The 21,431-nt window shown below is 37.6% G+C and overlaps 1 protein-coding gene across 17 annotated transcripts in view; it reads left to right on the top strand.

The window, feature by feature from the left end:
• The window catches only part of RhoGAPp190 (Rho GTPase-activating protein 190), a 744,591-nt gene that overhangs the window by 658,814 nt on the left and 64,346 nt on the right, over positions 1-21,431 (top strand). For all 17 annotated transcript variants that reach the window (XM_090374412.1, XM_090374407.1, XM_090374402.1 and 14 more), the window contains one exon: positions 13,927-14,058. In XM_090374412.1, coding sequence (XP_090230538.1) covers positions 13,927-14,058 — 132 coding nt within the window. The remainder of the gene's footprint in view (positions 1-13,926; positions 14,059-21,431) is intronic.

The raw sequence follows: 21,431 nt of genomic DNA, 5'->3' as shown, positions 1-21,431 counted from the left end.
AAAGCTGAAGCTGAGAAAAGGAAACTAAACTTCAAAACTGCATGTCCTTTTACCTATAACCAACCACTCACAATATCTGAACTGAAAGAATCTATATATAGATTCTTTCATATATACCTCAAGAAACAGCTCTCCTGGCCCTGATGGAATCTACAATATAATGATTCAACACCTCAATCAGAAATCACTAATTTCATTGCTAAACTTTTACAATAGAATATTCTCAGAACATATGTTCTCTACTTCCTGGAGACATTCTTATGTAATAGCCATACCTAAACCTGGAAAAGACCATTCGATTCCTAACAACTGTAGGTTCACCATCGACTCACCTGCTACCTTGAATCCGAAAACATAATCAGTAATAATCAGTTTGGCTTTCGGAAGAATAGATCTTCCCTAGACCTCATGACCAAAGCCGAATCCAACATAAGAAATGCATTCATCAGAAATCAACATCCCGACATGATATGCCTTGATATAGAGAAGGACTTTGATACCGTGTGGCGCTACGGTATCCTAAGAGATCTCCATTCTATTCATATGAGAGGCCATTTACCATATTTTATTCAAAGCTTCCTTCAACACAGATCTTTCCAAGTGAGGTACCAGCAGGTTTTATCTCAAACATACATTCAAGAAGAAGGAGTGCAGAGAGGGGCGACTGGATTGGTGAGTGGGACGAAGGGGTTCTCTTGCGGGGAGGGGCTTGGGTTTTGCGAGTTGCAGTGTCTGGAGGCTGGGCGCCAGCGGGGTGATCTGATGGAGGTGTACGGGGCCTTGAATGTTTTGAGCATGCTCAATGCTGATGGGATTCTTCCTCTAGCTCAGAAAAATCGCCTGAGAGGGCATAAATTCAGATTGAGGAAGGACGGATGTGGGATGGATGTGCGGAAGTTTGCCTTTGGCCAGCGGGTGGTTGGTGGGTGGAGCAGACTTCCATCCCTTGTCGTGGAGGTTGATAGCCTAAATAAGTTTAGGGCTCAGCTGGACGGGTATTTCGAACGAACAGAGGGGTGAAGTGGAAGTGGTTATTTTTATTTATTTATGTTACTTTTTTTTTTTTTTTTTTTTTGGCGGATGCTGCATAAGCTTGCTTTCTTGCATCAAATGCCTCTACTAATGCTAATGCTAAAAGGAGTCCCACAAGTCTCTGTTCTTAGTGCCACTCTGTTTGCAGTACAAATAAACATCACAAACAGCATTTCAAATACCGGTTGACTCGTATCTCTATGCAGATGATCTTACCATATCCTGTCATACCCAGAATATGAACTATATTGAGAGGCATCTACAAATATCCATTAATAACATTGAATTATGGATTGCACAAAATGGATACAAACTGTCAAGCCACAAATCTACAGCTATACATTTCTGCATGAAGCGTGCAATGCATCCTGAACCCGAGTTGCACTTGGCCGATCATCCACTACCAATTGTGAACAGTATTCGCCTCGTAGGGCTAATTTTTGATAAGAAGTTAAACTTCCAGGAGCAGATCAAGTATCTAAGAACCACTTGCACAAAGAAAATGAATATACTCCAGGTCATCTCCAGTACATCTTGGGGCGCCGATTGTTATACCCTGTTGTTGTTTTGTTTGTTTTTTTTTTTTTAGGAGCATTAGCAACTAAGGCCATATTCAATTCGACCCTGGAAAGATTGTGCAAGGCTCAAGGGGTAGAATTTTTTTCAGCCTGAACTGTACTTGTTAACAGGAGAGATTGCTTCTACAGGGATGGGATACACTTAAATAGAAAGGGTGCGAGAATATTTGCTGATGCTATCGAGGCAGTGTTAGGTGGGTCAGAAAACTGCTAGCTTGGGGGGAGACAAAGACCAATAGATTGACAGTAGCCACTGGCAGAGGTGAAAGAGATTCTTGCACTGCTTCTATTAGAATGAGCAGAAGCCTGAAAAACAAGATGCTTGATATTTCAGAGACTGCTGGGAGCCATTGCGGTACAAGTAAACACATGGGTTGTGTTAGGGTAGCTAAGAATAGAAACAGGTGCAGGTATACTTGCATGTACACCAATGCTAGGAGTTTAGTAAACAAATTTGATGAATTTGAGGTATTGCTCAAAACATCAAAGGCAGATATTGTTGGGATATCAGAGACGTGGTGTCACACAGATATAAGGAATGCGGAACTGGAATTTGGGGAATACAATGTGTATAGAAAGGATAAACAGGACAGGAGGGGAGGAAGGGTTATGCTATTATTAAGAAACACATAAAAACCAAGGAAGTGAAGCCAGTCGACATCGCTGGACAGTGCAGTGTTGAGTCAGTTTGGTGTGACATAAGCATTGGGAGATCAAAATTGAGAGTAGGAGTGTGCTATAGGCCTAATGACTCTGATGAGTATAATAAGAAACTGTACAGGGAAATAGAGTGGGCCAGTAAATCAGAGAGTCTTATAATGGGAGATTTTAATTTCCCAGATATTGACTGGAATTTGGGGGCTGGTCACTCACACACTAGCAGGGCTTTTGTGGATTTATTGGATGATTGTTTTCTACATCAGCATGTTCGGGAGGCAACTAGAGGGAGTAATACTCTTGATTTGATTATCAGCAGTGATTCTTCATGCATTAAGAATCTGCAGATAAATGAACCACTAGGTGGCAGTGATCACAGTGTGCTGAAGTGGGATTTACTCAAAGAGGTAACTACCATTAGGGGTAAAGGGAAGGGTTATTGCTTCCGTAAAGGCGACTACGATGGACTGAGACAGTATTTAAATTCTATACAGTGGGACCAACTGATGATGTTACCAACAGCAAATTCAAAATGGGAAGCATTCAAAGAACTTATCTTGGAAGCTACTAGGCTTTACATACCAACTAAGAAATATTGTTCTAGGTTTAGGCCTAAATGGATGTCAGATGAACTAATGATACATATGGCAGAGAAGAAAAATGCTTGGGATACATATAAATTAACTCGTGACACAGAAGCCTATGATAGATATATGTTGATATGTAACCAAGTTACAAAGGAGGTTAGGCAGGCGAAGGCAGATTACGAGAAATCTTTGGCAAGGGATGCAAAGAAAAACAGCAAAGAGTTCTTTACTTATGTAAACTCTAGAAGGAAGGGGATGAATCAGATTGGTCCACTTGATATTGATGGGTCAACTGTATATGATCCTGCTCAGGTAGCTAACAAACTAAATGAATATTTTGCATCGACATTCACACATGAGGAGTTATTCAGCGAGGGGAATGCCAGAGGTGTATTCAACTCTAGCAGTAAGCTACAGAATCTTGAAATAACTGGGAGTAAAGATGAGGAGAAATTGTTGAAGATAAACACAAGAAAGGCACCCGGGGTGGATGGGATCTATCCAGTTATATTAAAGGAGGCAGCAAAGGAAGTAAGCAAACCCTTAGCCATAATTATGAGAGCTTCCTTGGACTCAGGGGAGGTACCCATAGACTGGAAATGTGCAAATGTGACCCCCAATTCACAAAGGAGGATCAAAGGCTGACACAAGTAATTATAGACCTGTGAGCTTAACTTCTATTCCAGGAAAATTAATGGAGGCACTGGTTAAAGAAGCACTGCAGGATCATTTAGACAAGACTTCAGTTATAGCTCGGACACAGCATGGTTTTGTTAAGGGGAAGTCTTGCCTGACCAATTTGATTGGATACTTGATGCAGTCACAAAAGAACTGGATGCAGGGAATAGCTTTGATATTATATACTTGGATCTTAGAAAGGCTTTTGATACTGTTGCACATGGAAGACTGCTACACAAATTGGAGCAGTGTGACATTGGAGGCAAATTGCTGCTATGGATAAAGGGGTGGTTGAGGGGGAGAAGACAGAGAGTGGTAATCAATGGACACTGCTCATCGTGGACTAATGTTATTAGTGGAGTCCCTCAGGGCTCAGTGTTGGGTCCATTATTGTTTTCTGTATTTATAAATGATATTGATGATGGTATATCAAGCTTAATGTCCAAGTTTGCAGACGATACAAAGGTTGGCACGGTTGTCAAGGACACTACTGACACTATGCTGCTGCAACAGGATCTGGAAAGGTTGAGCAGATGGGCTGAGAGGTGGCAAATGAAGTTTAACATTGACAAATGTAAAGTACTACACATGGGAAACAGGAACCCCAGAACAACGTATCAACTCTGTGGTACTACACTGACAGTGGTAGAGAATGAAAGGGACTTGGGGGTGGTTGTACAGGCAGATATGAAGTTCTCTGAGCAGTGCAGACGGGCTGCAAGAGTAGCTCATGGAGTATTGTCAATGATATACAGGAATTTTTCCAGCAGGGATAAGGAGGTGATTATTCCCTTGTATAAGGCAATGGTCAGGCCACACCTAGAGTACTGTATACAGGTCTGGAGGCCTCATTTCAAGAAGGATGTAGAGCTGCTGGAATGAGTACAGAGAAGGGCAACAAGATTAGTGAATGGAACAAAGGGGTGCTCTTAAGTTTTGCAAATTACAGTGTCTGGAGACTAGGCACCAGTGAGGTGATCTGATAGAGGTGTATAAAGCCTTGAATGGTTTGAACATGCTCAATGCTGATGGGATTCTTCCTCTAGCTCAGAATAATCACCTGAGAGGGCATAAATTCAAATTGAGGAAAGACAGATGTAGGATAGACGTGCGGAAATTTGCCTTTAGCCAGCAGGTAGTTGGTTGGTTGAACAGACTTCCATCCCTTGTCGTAGAGGTTGATAGCCTAAATAAGTTTAAGGCTCAGCTGGACAGGTATTTTGAACGAACAGAGGGGTGAAGTGGAAGTGTGTTTTTTTTTTTTTTTTTTTTTGGCTGATGCTGCATAAGCTTGCTTTCTTGCATCAGATGCCTCTACTAATGCTAATGCTAATATTGCTCCGGGATATGCGGTGGTCATTCCCTGACCTTTCCGCATCCTCCGTATTTGGTGGTGACGGGCTCGAACCCCGGTCTAATCAAGAAACGTGTGCTACACACTGCTGCTCCTTCCCACCTGGCTATGGAGGCGCCCGTTATACCCTGCTCCACTTATATAAATCTCTAATTAGATCTCGGTTAGACTATGGAGCACCTGTTTATGACTCAGCTAGGGAGAGTACCTTGGCCTGTCTTGCACCCATCCAACATTCTTCTCTTAGGATAGCCCTAGGTGCATACAGAACATCACCAGTTCAAAGTCTTTATGTTGAGGCTCACGAACCTCCACTTAGCATCAGAAGAAAGATGTTGCTGATAAACTACTCAGCTAAAATTAAAAGTCTGCCTACTCATCCGGTTTGGCCACTGTGCATAATCCTCAATTGAAAACCCATTATACAAATAAACCTAGAACAATTCAACCTTCTGGTATCAGACTGCAGAATCTAACAGAAAGCTGGAATATTCAGCTTGATAATATCATCAGAGAAAAAAAAGAATCGGATCCCCCGTGGACTAACTTCACACTTTCTTCTGATGAATAATTTGAGCAATGGGGTAAAGGCTCTATAGCAGATATTAACATCCAACAACTACATGTTGCTCACTCACAAAAGTACCCACACTTTACCAAGATCTATACTGATGGTTCGAAGTCTGACAGTCGAGTGGGTGCAGCTGCCGTCTTCCCTAATACAACTGTCTCAATTTCACTTCCAGCCGAATGCAGCAGCTGCACTGCTGAACTCCATGCCATTAAGCTTGCTCTGGAAAACATCTCGCTAATGTCAATAAATAAAAGAATAATATATACTGATTCACAGAGTTCTATTTTAGCTTTGAAAAGGACTTCCCCACCTAAAAATCCTTTATTAAAGTTCATAAAACGTAAGCTGATGCGTCTTCATGAGCATCAGAAAACTGTTATCTTTTCATGGATCCCTGGCCACAGTGGTATTCCAGGAAGCGAATGTGCAGACAGTGCTGCTAAGTATCCTTCCATCATATCCTCAACAAATAACCTAGTCCCATATCCTGATTATAGACATAACATACGGAGAACATCTATGGAACAATGGATACTTCTGTGGAAAATGCAAACAAATAACAAGCTATTTCAAATAAAACCTGAACCACAATTATGGACTTCTAGCCTTCGGAAAAATAGAAAAGAAGAAGTAATCTTAGCCAGAACTCGTATAGGTCACACTCGCCTCACACATCTCTATCTGCTTGCAGGAAATGATCCTCCGCAGTGTGCACACTGCTCACAACCACTTACAGTAAAACATATACTCCTTGAATGTAACTTGTTCAGCAATGCCCGACGAATGTCTTTTAGTTTCATTTCAGATCTACAGCAACCTCTCTCTCTGAATAGCATAATAGGTAAAGAAGCAAATCTCTCTGAATTCTTTTTGTATATAAAACAAATAAAAATGTATGACCGTTTCTAACTGCCCACCATGCAGTTATCATAAGTAACTCAGTTAATTTTGGGAGGCGCAATATGGCCTAAGTAGCTCTTACAGTAAAACAACAACAACTGAGCAGAATTTATACTAAGAAATCTCTAGATCCTGTTGGCATTTCTCCATCTGCTCTTAAAACTTATGCTTCAGAATTAAGTTCTGTTTTATGCAGCTTTTTAACACTCACTTTTTTTCTATTGCATGGAAATTTGCTCATATTCAACCAGTTCTTTTAAAAGTCTGAAAGACTCCTTCCCTTCCAGTTAATGATTAGTATTAGTAGTGGCAATGATGCAAGAGTGCAAGCTTACACAGCATCAATCAAAAAAAAAAAAAAAAAAACCTTTCCATATCACTTATCCATCCTTTCTAATAGTCCTCTTCCTTGAATTTCTTTAGACTGCTTCCAGAACAACAGATTGTTCTGGAAGCAGTTTGTTATTCAACTATAACAAATTATCAACTATCCATGAGCTTAAGGCAAAATTCCACACATCAATCCTGCAACCATCCTTCCATAATTTGAATTTATGCCCCCTTATGTATGTAGTGTGAGCAAGAGAAAGGATTCCATCAGCATTGAGCTTACTCGATCCATTAAAAGCCTTGAACACCTCATTCATAACTTTTTGCAGGTGCTTAGTCTCTAGATGCCACAATTTGCCGAATGAAGCCATTTCTGATAAGAGTGCCCTTTTTTTGCCCCTCACTAATTTTATTGCACCCATTCCAACAGATCCATATTCTTTCTAAAATGAAGTTTCCAAACCTTTTTTTTTTTTTTTTTTATGTGAACCCCAAACACGAGAGGTATTACAACCTATAGTACTTAGTACCGTGCTTGGGTTGGAGGTTGAGAAGACGAAAGAGGATGTTTATTGACATTGGACTTGAACTTCTGTAGATTGTCATTTTCAGGAAATACGTATGAAGGAAGGTTGTTCCAGAAAAAGGCAGTTGAATGAATAAATGAGGAAGATGAAAAGTTGGTTCTGTGAGTTTGAAGTTGGACAGTAAATGGATGTTGGCTGGTGGCAGCACGTGTTCGGACTGTTTTGAAAGAGAGAGCGGGAATTATAGAAGCCAATTCAGAAGAACATGCCCATGGAAGTATCTGTTGAAGAGGCATGCAGCAGAAACAGTACGTCTATGAGAAAGCGAGTGGAGAGAGACTGTTAGAGAGGAGTTATTAATTAACCTAACTGACCTCTTCTGAATGGAATCTAGAAGCCTGAGAGAGGTTTCGGGGGCACTGCCCCAGATGTGGGAACAATATTCCATGATAGGGCGAATTTGCAATTTATACAGAGTGAACAGCTGTTTGGAAAAAAGTAATGCCGAGAGCGAAACAGAAAACCAAGTTTTTTAGATGCAGAGGAAGCAATATTTGTAATGTGCTTGTGCCAAGAGAGATTAGAAGTCAGGGTAATCCCCAAAAGAGATATATCATTTTGCCTAGAAATCGGAGTGTCACTAAAGATAAGCATAGGAGCAGAAGAATCCTTTTTGCGAGATATAAGACAAGACTGAGTTTTAGAAGGATTGAAATCAACTAAGTTGTCTTTGCCCCACTGGATAATTACCTGAAGATCGGCATTTAAGGAATTGGTAGCAGAATTTCGAGAAGTTGAAGCTGATTGAGCAGGACAAGGTTTCTCAAAATGGAAAGTGGAATGCAATGTGCTATCATCGGCAAAACTATGGATAGGATTTCCAGTCAGTGGAAGAAGGTCATTAATATATAAGAGGAAAAGAGTGGGGGAAAGAATTGAACCTTGGGGACACCGGCATTAGTGGAGAAGTTAGAAAACAGAGAGCCATCTACCATCACCCTCAGTGAGCGATCAGAGAGAAAACTGGATAACCAATTACTAAAAACAATTGGCAAACCATAAGATGGAAGCTTGTTTAGACCTGTATTCAGTACTCAAAATGTGACTTAACCATTGCGTTTTACAATGGAATAATCAGATCCTTATCCCTGTTGGCAAAATTGCTATTTACCATTGACAAAATCCCATGAGTTCATCTAACCATTTGTCTACAGTGCTCAGAGAACTTCACATCTGACTGCACTCTTACCTCAATGTCATTTTCATTCTCTGCCACCCTGGGTGTGGTATCACATTCTGGGAATACTTCCACCCATATGTACCTGTCATTTGCTAATGTTAAACTTCATTTGTCACTTTTCAGCCCATCTGCCTAAATTTTCTAGACCTTGTTGCAGTAGTAACCCTGATTACTGTCATTAAAAACAAAGCCAACCTGCATATCATCTGCAAACTCAGACATCAAACCTGATAAAGGAATACCTTTATCAGCACCATTAATAAACAAAAAACAACAATGAATCTAGCACTGAACCTTGCAGAACTCCACTAGTAACATTACTCTATGTAGAGCAGTGTACATTGATAACTACCCTCTGTATTTTCTCACTCAACCATCTCTTTATCCATAGCAATAGCTTGTCCCTAGTGTCACACTGCTCCAATTTGTACAGCAGTTTTTTTTTTGTTTGTTTTTTTTTTTGAAAAAGTGTCAAAAGCTTTCTGAAATCTAAGTATATGATTTCAAAATATTTTTTGCATCCAGTTCCTTTGTTTCTGCATCATAGCATCCACTCATATTGGTCAGACAAGAATCCCCCTAACATATCCATGCTGTGACTGGAGTATAACTGCATTGCTTCTTTAACCAGTAATTCCATTATTTTCCTTGGAACAGGGGTCTGTAATTACTCATCTCGTCTCATCCTTTGCTTCCCCTTTGTAAATTGTGGTTACATTGGCATCTCTGGTCCTTACGGACCTCCTCCGAACCCAAAGATGTTCTAATAATTATGCTCAAGGTTTACTCACCTCTTTTACTGCCTCCTTAATATAATTGGATAGATGCCATCTACTCAAGTTGCATTTTTTATGTTTAGCTTCAACAATTTATTTTCCAATTTTCTTTCAGTTATCACTTCTGGCACCCTCTTCACTAAAGAATTCCTCGTGTGTGAATGCAGATGCAGAATACCTATTCAGTTTGTCAGCAGCCAGAGCATGATCATTAGTAGTTAAACCATTCATATCTATTGGATGAATGTAATTCATCCCCTTCCTCCTAGTGTTTAGCCGAGTGGGTAAAGTACCTGCCCGGCAACCCAAAGGTCGCGGGTTCGATTCCCGCCTCGGGCTTGGATCAAAGTACTGCAAAAACCTTGGGAGGTGCAATATGGCCACAGAAGCCGATGCGCCAACAACTACCAAATCAAAAAACCTAGTGTTTACTTATGTAAACACTAGGAGGAAGGGGAGGTAGTAAAGAAGTCTTTGCTGCTATTCTTTGCCAGAGACATCTCATAATCTGCCTTAGCCTGTTGAATCTCCTTTTTAATTTGATTGCAGTCTAATTTATATGTACTGTAGGATTCCATATCACCTGATAATTTATATGCATTCCATTCATATTTCTTCTCTGCCTCATCAATTCATCTGACATCCATTTGAGTCTGAATTTTGAGAAGTATTCCTTATTTGTTATATTTGCCTTATTTGGTATAAAATGCTTATTAGCATCTGCAGTTTCTTCCCTGAATCCTTTCCATTTAGAATTTGATCATGTCTTCAGTTGGGCCCCAGTGATCAGAATTTAAGAGCTCTCTGAGACCATTTTAGTCACCTTTATTAAAGCAAAATCCTTTCCTTTTGCTCTTGACACTATGTACATCGTTAAGAAAATCCCACATCAGTACACTGTGATCACTGCCACTTAGTGTTTCTTTTATTTGCCGATTCTTAACGCAGGAAAATTCACTTCTGTTAGTATTTGTCCAGTACTCTGCTGGGATGTTACTCGTTTTTTTGACATGCCATGGAAAAGTTCATTGAAATTTGTTTTTGCTCTTGACATTTTATGGCTTCCGAATATTTGCCATAAACATTTTCTAAATAAGCCTCCATCTTATGTTCTGCATTTTCCTTTTTTAGTTGCATTGTCAGTTTTCCCTCTGCCCACTCAGTGAATGTGTGTGTGATGTTGGGTGGCTCTTCTTTTTTTTTTTTTTTTTCTCACCTAATGCTGTAGTTCCCCAAGATTTTCTTCTTCTATATATTATTTATTTTGTCATTTACTGAAAATTTTTACCCCTCTGAAACCCAGTCTGCCTTATTTTTCAAAAAAAAAAAAAACGTCTTCTGTTTCTACGTGTATTTTCGACAGCATTTTGATTTCTATATAAGATAATTGGGAGAGAGAGAGGTTGCTGAGAGCTATTTTTGAACTCTGATAATTAAGGGTTTAATTGCATAAAAATTGTCTTTTTTTTTTTTTTTTTTTTTTTATATTTTGTATCAAATTAGTAGTACAGTTATTATTTCTGTTCATCTATAAACATATTAGGTCAAGTTGTTTCTTAGAAAAACAAGTCAGAGTAGGGGAGAATTGTGCCACCATTGATTATGTTTATTGTATCAATATAAGAATGATACAGATGCTACTTAATATTCTTTTATGTAATTCCGTAGGAGAATAAGTAATTCAGTATAACTGCATTCCTGCCTAAATTATACCAATATGAATGTGATTTGACAAATTAATTGTATGACATACTACTACCTAATGTAATTTTATAATATAATACACTAAACCCCCCACTATTCGCGGTATCTGTATTCGCGGTTGCTAATTTAACATAAAATGAAACCTAAAAAAATGTGAATTTTAAAAAGCCGTGAACCTTTTCCGCCATAGAAAAATATGGGCGTGGCTAAAATTATCTTTCCTGTTCAAAACAGCGCTGTGAGTGGGGAGAGAGGGGTGACAAAATTGTGAGCGCAGATGTTTCTCGCTAATCCTTGTTCAGTATGTGTTATGCGCTTGTCATGGATGGTTTCGTCATTTGCTCTTAATTTATACACTTATAAATTGAATAAATTTATCAATTTATAAATTGATATACTTACGAAAGTGATAAATCTACCGTTTTGCAGTGTAAAACAGACTTTTTCGAGTGTGTTAACGGAAGAAAGTGACTTTATTACGGACAAGTTCTTTCTAACCCGTACAAAAATATGGCTACGAATAACAAGGGAAATGTGAAAAGGCCAAAGAAGGTGATGACATTAGCGAATAAAAGTTGAGTTATTAGATAAAATTTCTAATGGTGAAAGTACCTCCTCAGTGGCAAAACATTATAAAATCAATGAGTCAACGGTACGATCAATCAAGAAATCAGAAGAAAAAATCTGCCGTAATGTCCGTGAAAACGCGCTAATTGCTTCAAAACTTTGCTCTGTAACTTGTGATGTTAAATTAGAAAAAATGGAAATGGCTTTAAATCTGTGGATAGAAGACCGAACTCAAAATAAAATTCCGTTAAGTTCACTCATCATTTGTGAAAAGGCAAAACTCCTTTATCAACACTTTAGCGAAACTGGTGATAGCACTGCAGGATAAGTGTTTTAGCTAGCAAAGGCGCTGGTTTGAAAGATTTGTTTGAAATTTCTAATAAATATTACATTTAATATTAAAGTGTTTCTTATTTTCATTTCGATGCCTTATGCTTGCATTTCACTATGTACTGTCTATGTACATAGTCATATTATGAAGGTACATATAATGCATACATAGACAAAATTTTAGACTAGTTTTTCTTATATATTTCATACTTTGGAACGGAACCCCTTTATTACTATGGGAACCATAACTCAGTATTCACGTTTTCGGTATTCGTGGCATTTCGCAGGAACGTAACCCCTGCAAATAGCGGGGGTTTACTGTACACTGGTATTATTGAACTTACGTATGTCTTAGGTTAAATTTAAGCTAAAATCATGCCTCGGACTGGAGCAGCAAAGGTCTCATAGTATTGGGAATTTTCTGGCTTGGGAGGAGAACTGATGAGGACAGTTCTCCTGTGATTCAGGAGTTTTTATAATGTGTTCTACTTTTTTTTGCTATGTCTTTGTGTGTTTATTTGTTTCAAAGAGTGTGAGGAGGTTGAGTGCAAATTCAGCTTTCAGATAGGTGAATATAAGAGCTTGAAGAACAGGATTGATGACATCAATGGAATTAAAACAAGGGCCCCATTAAGCACTTGGTTACCCAGATTAATACTATATAAGATAAATATATAGTATTAGATAATTATATAGTATAGTATCTGGTGCACGAGCATATGCTCGTGCACAAGACAACTCAAATGGAATCCCCAGAGGCAGAAAGTGCTGGTTGCATAGGAAGTAACTATGGAAAGGATTGACTCCATCACAATGAGGTGAGAGACTGTTTTGAATCAGTTAGATGCTGTGGTGGTGACAGTGGTACCAGTATTATTTCATTGTTCTGGTTGCCACCAGTGTTGTGACTTTTGTCTCTCATTTTGTACTTTTTTGAATATGGCATCAGCAAATGTATGAAATGTACTGAATGCCTCATTTGTTTCAATAAAATAAGTACCATGTTGCAACCACTTTCTGATTTTGGCAAAGTTCCTATATATCATTTATCATGTGAATAATATCATTAACAACCGCTCCTCCCTTTTATAGATATGCTAGCATATATGCATAAAATGCCTGTTGTCTTCACCATGGTTGTCCATCTGACCATTCATCCACATGTAATAACTTGACTTCTAGTGGATAGGTTTTCATAAAATTTTATGCCATGCCATTCAAAATTTCATTAAAATTGTACATAGAAATCTGGCAGTTATTTCTTTGGCCATCTACATACATAACACATAACAACTCAATTCTATTTTATATTTGACTCCTTTGGAAAGATTTTTCAAGCCATTCAAAATTTCATTAAAATTGAACCAGTAGAAATTCAGCAGTTATTTTATTTATTTATTTATTTATTTTATTTATCTTTTCATACATATCACACAGGCTTTCCATATACCATATATTGTAGCTGAAGTACTAGATGGTACATTTTATGCATGTCCTGATTGGAGGAATGAATGGGTAATATGGCAGATGCACAAAATGAAATGTTCTTGATTCATGCATAAAAGTCATTGTTTTATTGCCCCCTTTTTTTATTATAAATCATGAATCATTATAAATCATTTGTTTCTAATTATCTGAGCTTGTTATTATGATTAATGCTAATTTATTTTTTAGAAAAGTATGTCTTTTCAAAAATAATTCAGTACTCTCTAAATGATAATGGTTGCCAGTTTTTTCTCTTTGCTTTCTGGCATTTGTTTTCTGTCATCAGTTCAAATAAAATTAAACATTCCATTTTATTACTTTCATTTTGAATATATCCTTCTTATTGCACATAACAGTTTACTAGGAATATTTTATTCTGTGTAAAAGTTTAAATCTTAAAAGAGTTATACTATTGCAAAGTAAATTCTGTTTTGTTTAAACACAAATTTATAAATTAATTCCACCAGTATAATTCTTTAAAAAAACAAAAAAATTAGATATTCATCTATGATGCTTCTGGACCATGTGTTGGACACCAATGATTTATGTCATGTATCCACATTTTAATTTTTTACCTTCGGTATTAAAATATTTTTCTCATTAACAGATCCTCAGGTTTCCATAAGAGAATTAGATATTCCTGTAAATGCTGTAGCTACAGCACTCAAAGATTTCTTTTCTAAAAGACTTCCACCTCTTATTCCACGTGTCCTTATGGATGAACTTACTGAAATTGCAGGTTTGTAACCAGATTAGTTTGATATTATTTTAATGTATTAATCTGTTTGACTATTACATTTTGACTTTATTACCTTTTTTATTATTTGACTTTCTTGTAACTTGTGTATGCATATATAATTTTTTAGTATTTATACAATAGTATGGTATGTAGCAGGGGTTGGCGGCGGCACCTCCGTAGCCAGGTGGGCAGGAACAGTAGTGCGTAGCACACACTTCTTGATTAGACCGGGGTTCGAGCCCGTGACCACCAAATATGGAGAATGTGGAAGGTCAGGGAATGACCACTGCATAACACCAGCCGGATAAAGGGTGAGGGTTGGCGTCAGGAAGGTCATCCGGCCGCAAAAATTTCATGCCAAAACAAAACAATAAAAACACTGACCCCATATATAATGGGAAAAAGCGAGGACAAAAAAAAAAAAAAAATAGCAGGGGTTGGCGCCCTGTGGCTCTTTGAACGTGTAACTGCGCCTCTTTAACTTTTAGCCCACATGAAGCACAATTTGAAATGGGGTTCGAGGACTTAAAAATCAATGACATGTGGAGTGCAAGGCAAAAAGTTGCCCTTTCAATGCTACACAAATGAATGGCGATAGATGAGTTGAAAAAGCAAGACCAAATTGTGTTCGATGCATGGAGTAGCTTACCGGACAAGTATATAAATTTGAAAATATTTGCGTTTGGACTTCTCTCAGTTTTTAGTTCATCGTATTTCTGCAGGCAAGTATTTTCGAACATGAATTATATTAAAAATAAATCAAGAAACTGTCTGAACAATGCGAGTCTCTCAGCATGTTTAAAGATAAATTATGGCATGCTCGCCTGATATTGAGACTCGCTCAAGAAGTTAAGCAGCCAATGTCACATTAATTCGTACCTATTTGGATGTTTGTTATGCTTTTTTTTTTTTTTTTTTTTCAGTATTAATAAATAATATTTCGAAATATATATATTTTTAATAAAATGCCTTCCCACTCTATTCCATTTCTTAAAAAAACCCCTCCCCTCCCCAGATAAACCTGAGGTGCGGCTCTTCAAATTCTCTTCTTTTTTAATTAGATCAAAAATGACTCTTCACTCAAAAAAGGTTGCCAACCCCTGGTATATAGCATGCACATGATTCTTTAACAGGCTGGTGTATTCATGTATTCACTGGCTGATGTTATTCATATACAATTCATGACCATAAATGGAAAGATATATTGTGCATTCTTATATTGTACATTCAGAAATTTTCAAGAAATATGTCAATAAATATCCTGGTGATAGGAAAACACCAAAAATCTCAAATTATGATCAGTATTCTTATCTAGAAGGGGTATGTGTAAATACGCACACACACACACACACACACACGCACACACACACACACACACACACACAAATAGACTAGATAAGTGTATGTGTAGGGGTGCTGACCTGTCAGGTGTAGTTACAATGGAAAAAATTAAAAAGTGCCTAAAAAATAAAAGCAGATCACATAAAATTAAATTAAAATATATAAATGGTACTTAATGCTATAGATAGTAGTAGTAGTGGCATGTGATGCAAGAAAGCAAATGTATGAGCTTATGCAGCATCAGCCAAAAAAGAAAAAAAAAAATCACACCATTCCCTCCAAATGCCTGTCCAGTTCCTCCTTAAATTTATTCAAGCTATCAACTTCCACAACGACAGATGGAAGTTTGTTCCAGCAATTAACCACCTGCTGGCTAAAGGCAAATTTCCGCACATCTATTCTACATCTGTCTTTTCTTAATTTGAATTTATGCCCCCTTAGGTTCGTAATCTGAACAAGTGGAAGGATCCCATCAGAATTCAGCATGCTCAATCCATTCAAGGCCTTATATACCTCAATCAGATCACCGCGCAGGTGCCTAGTCTCCAGCCACTGCAATTTGCAGAACTTAAGCCTCTCTTGGTAAGAGGATCCCTTCATTCCCCTCACCAATCTTGTTGCCCTTCTCTGTACCCGCTCAAGTAAATCTACATCCTTCCTAAAATGAGGTCTCCAGACCTGTACGCAGTACTCAAGGCGTGGCCTGACCATTGCCTTATACAGAGGGATAATCACCTCCTTTTCCCTGCTAGCAAAATTCCTATATATCATTGACAAAACCCCATGACCTGCCCTGGCAGCCTGTCTGCATTGCTCAGAGAACTTCATGTCTGACTGCACAATTACTCCCACGTCTTTTTCATTTTCTACCACCTTAAGTGTAGTACCACACAGTTGGTACGTTTCTCTGGGGTTATTTCTATCCATATGCAGTACTTTGCATTTGTCAAGGTTAAACTTCAGTTGCCACTTCTTAGCCCATCTGCCCAAATTATCTAGATCCTGTTGCAGTAGCAGACTGCCATTACTGTCATTAACAACCCTGCCAACCTTTGTATCATCTGCAAACTTCGACATTAAGCCTGATATACCTTCATCAATATCATTGATAAATATACAAAACAACAGTGGATCTAACACCGAACCCTGTGGGACTCCACTAATAACATTAGTCCAAGAAGAGCAGCACCCATTGATTACCACCCTCTGTCTTCTCGCACTTAACCATCCTTTTATCCATTGTAGCAACTTACCCTTAATACCATTCTGCTCCAATTTGTACAATAGTCTTCCATGTGCAACAGTGTCAAAAGCTTTCCTGAAATCCAAATATATGATATCAAAATTGTTTTTTGCATCTAGTTCCTTTGTAATCACATCATAATATCCTATCAAATTTGTCAGACAAGACTTTCCCTTAACAAACCCATGCTGTGTCTGAATTATTGCTGCAGTCTTGTCTAGATGATCCTGCAATGCATCTTTAACCAGCGACTCCATTATTTTACCCGGAACAGAAGTTAAACTAACTGGTCTGTAATTACTCGTGTCACCCTTCGATCCCCCTTTGTGAATTGGGGATACATTTGCACATCTCCAGTCCATGGGAACCTCCCCCGAGTCCAGGGATGCTCTCATAATTATGGCTAAGGGTTTGCTTAGTTGCCTTGCCACTCCTTTAATATAACTGGATAGATCCCATCCACCCCAGGTGCTTTTCTTACGTTTAACTTCAACAATTTCTCTTCCACTTTGCTCTCAGTTATTACAAGATCATTAAGCACCCTGCTACAATTTGATAACCTTCTGCCATTTTCAAACCTTAATAATTCCTCACGTGTGGATGTAGATGCAAAATACTCATTCTGTTTGTTTGCTATCTGAGCAGGATCATCAACAGTCGAACCATCGATGTCAAGGGGACCAATCAGATTCATCCCCTTCCTTTTAGAGTTTATATAAGTAAAGAAATCCTTGCTGTTTTTCTTAGCATCTTTTGCCAAGGATTTCTCGTAATCTGCCTTCGCCTGCCGAACCTCCTTTGTGACCTGATTACAGATTAACTTATATCTGCCATAGGCTTCTGAGTCGCTTGATAATTTATATGCATCCCATGCATTTTTCTTCTCTGTTATGAGTCTCATTAGTTCATTAGATAACCATTTAGGCCTAAACCTTGAACAATATTTCTTAATAGGAATGAAACTTTTAGTAGCTTCCACGATTAATTCCTTGAATGCTTCCCACTTAGAATTTACTGTTGGTAACATCGTCAGTTGATCCCACTGTACAGAATTTAAAAACTGTCGGAGACCACTGTACTCGCCTTTACGGAAGCAAAAACCCTTTCCTTTACCCCTGATGGTAATTAAATCTTTAAGTAAATCCCACGTCAGTACACTGTGATCACTGCCACCTAGTGGTTCTTTTATCTGCAAATTCCTAATACATGAATGATCACTGCTGATAACCAGATCAAGAGTATTACTTTCTCTGGTTGCCTCTCGAACATGCTGCTGCAGAAAAAAATCATCCAATAAATCCACAAAAGTCTGACTAGTGTGTGAGTGCCCAACCCACAAGTTCCAGTCAATATCTGGGAAGTTAAAATCCCCCATTATAAGACATTCCGATTTACTAGCCCACTCTGTTTCTCTGTACAATTGTTCATTGTACTCATTCGAGTCATTAGGCCTATAACACACTCCTACTCTAATTTTTGCTTTCGCAGTGCTTATGTCACACCAAACTGACTCAACAGTGCACTGTTCATCTATATCAACTGGATGCACTTCTTTTGATTTTATATTTTTCTTTATTAACAGCATAACACCTCCTCCCTTCCTATCCTGTGTATCCTTTCTGTACACATTGTACTCCCCAAATTCCAGTTCGGCATTCTGGGTGTCACCACGTCTCTGATATCCCAACAATATCTGCCTTTGATGTCTTGACCAACACTTCAAATTCATCAAATTTATTTACTATACTTCTAGCATTGGTATACATGCAAGATCCTAAGGTTTTAACTACATCATCAAGGACCAGCAGCCAAAACCAAAGAAAAACAGCAAGAAGTGAGGCCTCTGTGTCTGTTATGATATATATATATATATAGCAGACAGAAAAAAAGTGAAATGCAAAATTAAGCTGAAATTAATACCAATAAAAGAAAAATTGAATGAATAGTAAACAGCTCTACTTGAATATTAACAAAGAAAGTGTAATTTAAAGATGAGAGGATATAGTCAAAATATGACAACTTACTGTCGAGCCTGGCAGGAGATGGTGAAATTGACTGAGAGAAGCGAATACAACAGGCTGTATTGGAGAGCAAAGAGGTTAGCCGAAAGTTCCAAAAGATGAACCTATATTCTGCAAATGCAGCAACATGGTTTACCTTATTACCTGCCTGACCTGTAACATGAAATGTGTAGGACAAGCAGATAATAAACTTCACCTCAGGCTTAACCTACATAGATCAGATATCAAGAATTAAGGTGCACTATAGGCATAGCAGCCATACCACACATATCAAGAATTACAATAACCATAACTCTGAACAAGAAATTGAGTACAATCATTTCCAGTCACACTGCTTTACCAACATTTATAGTTCCATCCTAGCACAAGTACCTGACCCTAACACCAGAAACAGACAGGAAAAATTATTTATGCTTAAGTTAAAGACTCTCTATCCATATGGACTCAATAATAAGTTTAATCATAAAATCATCACAAATGATATTACAGAAATTTGCATATATGACAAATTTCAAATCATTAAAGGCTTTGGTAAATCTAGGCCTTATAGGAAATGCAAACCTAATAATAACATTATTTCTACACATGAATACAAGCTAGATGACTTTCAACACACCATCACTGAATGGGACAACAGTCAGTTTAATGTACAGAAGATTCATGATCTACTATTTTGTATTAAACATAGCATCTTAAAGGCTCTTTACAGGTTCATCCTCACCTTTAATTTCACGTCTAAACACTTACTTCACCTTATAACAGACATTTGTAAATTTAAAAAGTCTAGCATCAATCAGAATAGCCAAGATAATACTACCATCATATTTAAATATAATGCAAGCTTGGACAGCATCAACAGTAATAGCTGCATAAATAAATTCGCCGACCTACTTCCTGCTGGCTGCCAGAACTTGAACATTATATCCAGATTCAGATATGCTAAACCATTTGGACTCATAGCCTGTAATTATAAACCTCTAGCCACTAACACGAATAAATTTGATCTTGAGCCCATTTCCCATGGATGTATTTGCCGTTACACTAACTTCCAACCTTTTGTTGATACACATTTTGGTCATATCATAACTGACAATTTAAATATTATACCCAACCAGGAACTAAGAAGCATCATGTCTTATGGCTTCAAATACAGATTATACTCTAAAATAAGCTTTACACTTTTAAAAAAATAGTTATATCAAGATTTGCTCAACTTCTGTTTTGAGCTTTCTTACCATCATAACATCCCCATTGAAACCTTCCAATTATGGATAAATTCAGTACTAGCTAAGATACTGTGTAACTATAAAACATCAGTGCCACATCAGCAACCATCTGCTAGATTAAAATTCCATTTTTCCAAAATAAAGCAACAATTGGCAGATCTACACAAACATTTTGTCATCACCCCTGTGGATAAAGCGTCATGCAGCTATGCCATTATCTGTAAAACCTTCTATTTCCAAATATTAAATGCAGAACTAAATTCCAGTGCCATCTACAAGTCTATTACCAATAATAGCAGTAAAATCACTAAGAAATTAATTGCTTTCAGCAAGAAATTAAAAATTAGCATTAATAATTACAAATTTCCATATACAGTCTGTCCTCGTATAGCACGATAGTTGTGTTCCTAGAAACCCCTCGTGCAATGCAAAATCGTGCAATATAAACAACAGGCCCTATGGGAAAAGTGGAGTTAGGTGCCGACCACCCAAGATTGAACACACATTTGGAACCAAAACATTACCAAACACAATAAATAATCGGGTAATTTTAATCGTTATAAAATACTTACGTATTAAAATACGTAATAAAAAATAATATAATAAATAATAAAAAATATTTATTTTTTATTATATTATAATAAAGTATTTTTAGTATTTTTAATACTAAAAATATTTTTAGTATTTTTAATACTAAAAAAGTATTTTTTACGAATAAAATACGTATTTTATTCGTAAAAAATTTATTATATTAAATAAAATAGTCGTAATAAAATACTTACGTATTTTATAATACGTAAGTATAAATTATAATACGTAAGTCGTAATAAGATGCTTACGTATTTTATTACGACTATTACATAATAAAATATTGCTAATGCTTTTGCTTCTATCGTAAGCAAACTTGCTTTTTGTTTATCCAAACAGATAGAAAATCGAAAAACAGATAGAAAAGACAGCCATTCCATCTCTTCCAATTCTTGTGTCTTAATCTAATGGATTTTAATTACACTTTGAGTTGTTCCCGCTATGAAAGTTGTTTTTATTTTCTCCGCATTCTTTGTAATTCTCGGCGTTGCCTCATTTAGGTCTGTAGCACGTGCAATATCACATGGTCTTTCATTTCGCTCAAAGCGTTTCACAATTTCATATTTTTTCTCTATCGACAGAGGCGGACTGGCCATAAGCCTTATCCGGGAAATCCCGGTGGGCCGGAGGCCGGTGTGATTTTGGCCATAAACTGTAGTATGAGGCCACTATAAATTTTCCCGGGTAAGAATTTTTGACCCAGTCCGCCTCTGTTTATCGATATTGCTTTTTTTTTTTCTCTCTGAATCTGCAGTGTCTTCGCCAGGACGCTTCCTTTTCACACCTTTTAAGTATTTTACTCATTTTTAAAGCACAATTACAAAACGAGGAGGCACGCTTAATACACATAAACAAAGCTGCGCGCGTGTAGCAACTGAATAAACAACACCGTAAAGGCCGAGATACACTATTAACACCTCACATTTTACTAAAGCACATTTCTGGGGGTTACTA

This window comes from Mastigoproctus giganteus, chromosome 5 (assembly GCF_048544385.1).
Source record: "Mastigoproctus giganteus isolate SK-2022 chromosome 5, ASM4854438v1, whole genome shotgun sequence".
NCBI classification, from domain to species: domain Eukaryota; kingdom Metazoa; phylum Arthropoda; class Arachnida; order Uropygi; family Thelyphonidae; genus Mastigoproctus; species Mastigoproctus giganteus.
This window is presented reverse-complemented; position numbering and strand designations above follow the sequence as displayed.